The sequence below is a fragment of the Vombatus ursinus genome, unplaced genomic scaffold (assembly GCF_900497805.2).
Source record: "Vombatus ursinus unplaced genomic scaffold, bare-nosed wombat genome assembly UNPS02014833.1, whole genome shotgun sequence".
In the NCBI taxonomy this organism is placed as follows: Eukaryota; Metazoa; Chordata; class Mammalia; order Diprotodontia; family Vombatidae; genus Vombatus; species Vombatus ursinus.
The window spans coordinates 2,307,774-2,313,773 of NW_020954611.1; the positions used below are offsets into that span (position 1 = coordinate 2,307,774).

At 35.1% G+C, this 6,000-nt stretch overlaps 1 protein-coding gene across 8 annotated transcripts in view; it reads right to left on the reverse strand.

The window, feature by feature from the left end:
- FGFR2 (fibroblast growth factor receptor 2) overlaps positions 1-6,000 on the reverse strand; it is a 117,871-nt gene that overhangs the window by 80,136 nt on the left and 31,735 nt on the right. For 5 of the 8 annotated variants that reach the window (XM_027839804.1, XM_027839803.1, XM_027839802.1 and 2 more), the window contains 2 exons: positions 4,260-4,526; positions 2,538-2,612 (listed from right to left, as the gene is read on the reverse strand). The exons of the other annotated variants lie outside the window; for them this stretch is intronic. In XM_027839804.1, the coding sequence (XP_027695605.1) occupies positions 2,538-2,612; positions 4,260-4,526 (342 nt within the window). The remainder of the gene's footprint in view (positions 1-2,537; positions 2,613-4,259; positions 4,527-6,000) is intronic. 8 annotated transcript variants of the gene reach the window in all.

The following is a 6,000-nucleotide window of genomic DNA, read 5'->3' on the forward strand; positions in this document are numbered from 1 at the left end:
AAGAGGGTGTTCTGCCCAAAGGAAGGTAAATTTTGATGTCCCAAAAGCTTCCTAGTTAGCTTGGGGTTTACTGGCTAGATTTCTTTCTCAAAGGCCAAGCCTTAAACCCAATTCACTCTGGATCTCATGAATTGGACAACAATAGGTCCCTGCCCAAACACCACTTAATGGTTATTTTTTGGGGCCTCCAAGCACAGGGTGAATGTAAATAATAACTGTTTCTCTTTTGGCCAGCAACCCTGACAATCTTCCCCTCCTAGTTTGATTTTTTTATTATTACTATTAAAGGGGTCATCCTTTGACTCACTCCTAAAAGAGCCCTATTCACTGAATGGGCCTTGCCTCACTCAAAGTGAGAAGATGAAAAGACCTTAGCTTAAAAGGGCCAGGGTGTCCCATTGCATCCTGGGCCATCTCCAGTCATCCTGATTGATATCTGCCCACTGGACCCAGATGGCTCTGGAGGAGAAAGTGAGGCTGGTGACTTTGCACAGCCCTCCCTCACTCAAATCAAAGTCAATTGCAAGTCATGTCATCATCTCTCTAAAGTCATGGTCCTCTTCAAGAACTAAGGACAAACCACACAATGTTAATTGTACTTAATTGTATTCTAATTGTTTCATAAAAAAAAAAAAAATCTTATGGGAGCAGTTAGGTGGCACAATAGATAGAGGACCAGCCCTGGAGTCAGGAGGACCTGAGTTCAAATCCAGTCTCAGACCAGACACTTGACGCTTACTAGCTGTGTGACTCGAGGCAAGTCACTTAACTCCAATTGCCTCAAAAAAAGAGAGAGAAAGAGAAAGAGAGAGAGAGAGAGAGAGAGAAATACTCTTTGACAAAAAAATTTATAATCCTGAATAGTATATGTAAGAGAGAGAGAGAGCAACACTCTTTGACAAAAAAAATTTATAATCCTGAATAGTATATGTAAAGATTGTCCTTTCAAACTAAATATGATTAATCTGAACTCTTTGTATCCTATGTTAACAGTTTGTTGTACTTTATTTTGACTTTAAGAATCTAGCATGCTAGTAAGTGTAAAGGTTTCAGTGAGTTCCAATTTAATGTTATGCTTTTTGCCTTTATAAAAAAAAAGTAGAAGGAACAATTATCTTTTGTGATTTTTCTGTACCTTTTGTAAAACTGTAGATGAAGATACTCTTGACCATACTGTAGGTTATATTCCATGTCCCTTACATAAGGAGCCCACAAAAAATTCCTGTATGAGGTCAATTCCAGAGAAAAGTTTGTATTTGCAGAAGAATAAAAATTTGTTTTGCCAAAAGAAAAAAATCACATACTCCTTTTTATCTTAATTATACAAAAGCTTAGACCCAAAGTTTGTCTAATTTTGAAAATCAGCTTATCTTGAGTGCCTGGTAACATCTAACTCCCTCTAATTTCTTTAAATGGTCTCTATCTCTGTTCTGTTTTAGCCCTGACCATCTCATTTTGTATTGTGTTTAACCTTAAACTATCTTCTGAGAAAATGGAGTAAAACTAGGAAAAAATAAAACCAAAATAATTAAATTATTCTGCTACTAATATTTCTAAATTATGTCTAAAGTAAGCAAGTAAAAGCCTAGCAATCAGTCAAATTTTTAAAATATTTTCATGTTGCCATGAAAAAAAAAATCAAATTTTACCTATTTATCCCCCCCAGAAGTTGTTCTATTTATATCCACTTTTAAACAATCTTTTCTTAACAGAAACTTGTTAGTAACCCTATTTGTTCATTCTAGCTTTTCAAAAAAACTTGCCTCTAATGCAGTATCATACCTGACCATAGTTCTGTATTATAATAAGATCAATTAAATAAGATTAAATTAAAAATTAAAGATTAAATAAAATTAAATAAGATCAATTAAAGACTGTGGTGTACTGCAGCACTTCTTAAACTGTGGGTCACAACCCCATATGAGGTCATGAGTAGAAAAAGTTTAAGAAGCCCTGGTGTACTGGATAGGGAGCAGGCCTAGGAGTAAGAAAGACCTGGGCTCAAGTGCTATCCCTGACACGTACTGGCGGTGTGACCGAGTGAGTAATTTAACTTTCAATGCCCCAAGTAATCGTCTAAAACTTTAAGGGTGTAAAGCAGGTGCTGATACACACATTGGGAGAGGGAAACGAGTTGATTTACCATTAGTTCTCTATATCAATGAAATACAAGTCAAGTTTAAAAAATAACTGGTAACAACAAAAGTCAACTATAACTCAGTATTTCCATGCCTTCTTTTGCTTTATTGTTTGTCAGGCTTCAAATACGCAAAGTCATAGAAAAGAAGTAATCAAATAGCAGAAAGATCAGGGGTTTCCATAGGAAGGAAAGTAGCTGCTCACACCAAAAGAAAGGACAAATGAGAGAGAAAGGTAGACAGTACATTTAGTTTATTTTCAAGTTTGAAAGTCAAGAAAACAGACATACAGTGGGGAAAGGACACTGAGGATGTTAACAATTGGCATTAAGACAAGGTTAGACTCATGCTTTTCCCACGTGACTCTGCAGTCACCTCCAGAGGTTTGTTGTTACTTACTCATGTTATTGTTATCATTGATAAAATCCTCAGAGCCTTCATTGTCATCTTCATCATCTCCCGAGGCAATTGCATCTGTAGTCAAAAGAACATGTTTACCTATACATTTTTATAGAGTAACATGTCATGATTTTCTACATTTCAGATCCTTGAGGGTCAAAAGAAACATAATCAGAAAAAAATCTAATAATGAGGGGGTGATCAGTGGTTTAAATTTTCTATCTGTAATATCATTTAGTCTACATCATAACCTTCAATTTCCTCTAATTTTATTCAATTCAAAAACTTTCCTCATCTATAAAATGAGGATATTAATATTTGTATTTTCTTATAGGTTTATTTGGAGGAAAGAACTTTGCAGTCTTTAGAGTTCTGTAGAAGTGTGATTATTATTTTAATAAATTAACAAAAACAGATTTCAAGAATCAAATAGTATTAAAATGTTGGTGAATGTATGAATAGTATAAAATTAAAACATTTTTTCTAATATGACTTTTGGAGGGTTACTTTCTTAGGAAAGTATTAAAGTAATAGTCCCTAATAAAATAATATTTCATTTGCAACCCTCAGACTACTTAACAACAAGAAAGTAATATTTATAATGAGTTTATTTGAAAATTCTCACTTTAAGTATTCAGAGACTTTTGTGCTTCTCTTGAGCACATATATTCTATTCTGTATTAAGCTGTTTGCAAACATCTTATCTCCCATACTAAATTATAAAATCTTATTCATCTTTCTATTTTTCTCATAGTCCAGCAAAGTCTTTTATCCATAGTAGATGTTTTTGAATGTTTGTTGAGTTAAATTGAATTGAACTAGATTTTGCCGAAGGAAATCCAGCTAGAAGTCAGGAATCTCTAAAGTAGATATGTTTCTAACCTGTACTTTAAAAACCAGGAATGGAAATTATTTAAAAACATATGTATGTGTGTGTATCTATATATCTACACATGTGTATATATGTGTATGTATGTACACATATACACACATACATATACACAGTATATATTATACATACATGCATATATCTATATGCATAAGTATATGTGTGGATATAGATATAGATACATATACACATATTTCCTCAAGACCATCCACTTTCAGATGAATGCCATTATATATGTGTTTCTGTGTATATATAGGTATATGTATGTATGCCTATATATACATGTAAATATATGTATATATAGTGGTATATATGTATATATAGTATATATATATATATTTGTGTGTGTGTATATATATGTACATATGCCTATATACACACACACATATAATAGCATTCATGTGAAAATGGATGGTTTTGAGGAAGTTATTTCATGTGTGTGAACCTTATGGTTTTTAAAGAATTTCCTCTTTGGAAAAAGCTACACATAGGGGCTTAGATGTTTCATATATAATCCCCATTATCTGGCCTTCTTTGAATATGGAAATGTTTGTGCTGTTAGTGATTTTTATAACAAAAAATTCTTAATTAATTTTTTAAATGTTCTCCAATTCTATTCAATTAATCAGGAGCCTACTATGTTGAAGACACTGTGCTTATCACACCAAAATACTTCAAAGCAGTATTAACAAAAATCTATCAAGCTGTGTACATGGCTTCTAATTACCAAAGATCTCACTGAAATCTGACTTTTCTCCTTCTACAATGAAATTTTATAGCAAAGTTTCTTATGTGTGTGTTTTTAAAACATTATCTAGGGTCAACTCACTCACCTGTAACATTGACCATGAAGTACAAGGTTTCACTGTCTACAGTCCTAGCAGCTGTGCAAGCATAGAGGCCGGAATCTCTAGGAATGGCACCTTTAATTTGCAAGTATTCCCCAAAAAGAACTGTCCTATTGTTGGGCCCCAATTGTACCCCATCCTTAGTCCAACTGATCATGATGGCGTCTTTCAACGGGCAGCGCAATTCAAGGGGCTCTCCTGGCAGAACAGCATAAACATCTGGCTGAGAGATTTGGTATTTGGTTGGCGGCTCTGCAAAAGTGGGAGAAAGGAGATAGAAAGAAGAAGGGAAAGGAGAGATTTCCAACAAAGGTCAGTGGAGGCCCATTTCATCCCAAGAGTTGTGATTATTGTTTTGTAAATTCCCGCTGGCTGTCAATCAGCCTGCCTCTCCCAGCATCCCACAGGAGTCAAAGTTAGAAATTAGTCTATCACATAGTAGACTTAATATTTAAAGTGTGAACCCAAAGAAAGAACCCAGCAGAAGCAGCTCTGGCTACAGTTCCCTCATGGTATGATGACAGCCTTCAAAAAAAAAAAAGTTAATAAAGAGACACTGGATGAATATTGTAGTTGGTATGTAATTCAGAGGTCACTAACACATTATGTGGTACCTGGGAAAAGGTAATTGGAAGTTATCACTAAGAACTTTCAATTCTACAAACTGAAATTCTTACATATGTTGACTGAGAAGCAGCATAGAATAGCTAGGGGAGGGTTAGATTTGAAATCAGTAAATCTTGATTCAAATTATGACTCTCTCAGATAGGTGTCAAGTGGACAGAGTGCTGAACCTAGGGTCAGAAAGACCTGAGTTCAAAAGAGGCCTCAGACCTCAAAAGCTGTGGGACCCTGGGCAAATCACTTAACCTTTGTTTGCCTTGGTTTTCTCATCTATAAAACAGGGGTAATAATAGCTCCCAGGGATGATGTGAGGATGAAATGAAATAATCTTTGTATGAAGCTTTGCAAACCTTAAAGCACTCGATACACCAGTTATTGTTATTCCTATTACTACCCATGTGGCCTTGACAAAGTTGTTTAATTTTCCTGGGCCTTGGTTTCCTCATTTGTAAATGTAAGGGGCAGAGCAATCTCATCTCCCTTCTAGTTCTAAATCCATGAACTTATCATTAATGATGAGCCTAACCTGGGAAAAAGCAATGGGAAAGCATATTTTATGCAACGAACTTTAACAAGTGCCCAGTATGAATACTATGAATTGTGCCACATATCCCGTGACAGGAAAAAAAAAAACAATCACAGCTTTGAGAATGGATGCAAATTTGTGCAGGCATCACAAGGCGATTGTTGTTTCCAAATCCTCAATGAAAGCACAACGTTATTTCAAAAGATTCAAATACACTCTCATCATGGAGTCAGTTTCATTCCTAAAGGAATACAGTTGCTTCATGTGTGTCTCTTTATAAATCACCACCATCATCATACACTTAACTGACCTCTTGACACCTCTGTGTACACTGTGTTAGGTTATGGGGATGCATAATGTATATGTGGCACAATGAGAAAACCTCTAGACTTGAAGTCAGAGGAACCCATTTAGCTCGTGGCTGGGTTACTTCCTACCAATGTGACATTAGGCAAATAGCAAACTCTTGGGGTCATAGTTTCCTCATTTGTAAAATAAAATGGACTAGATGACATTGAAGATTTCCTTCAAATTCCTGATCGTATGAGAATCTTTGTCTTCAAAGGGATTTATAAC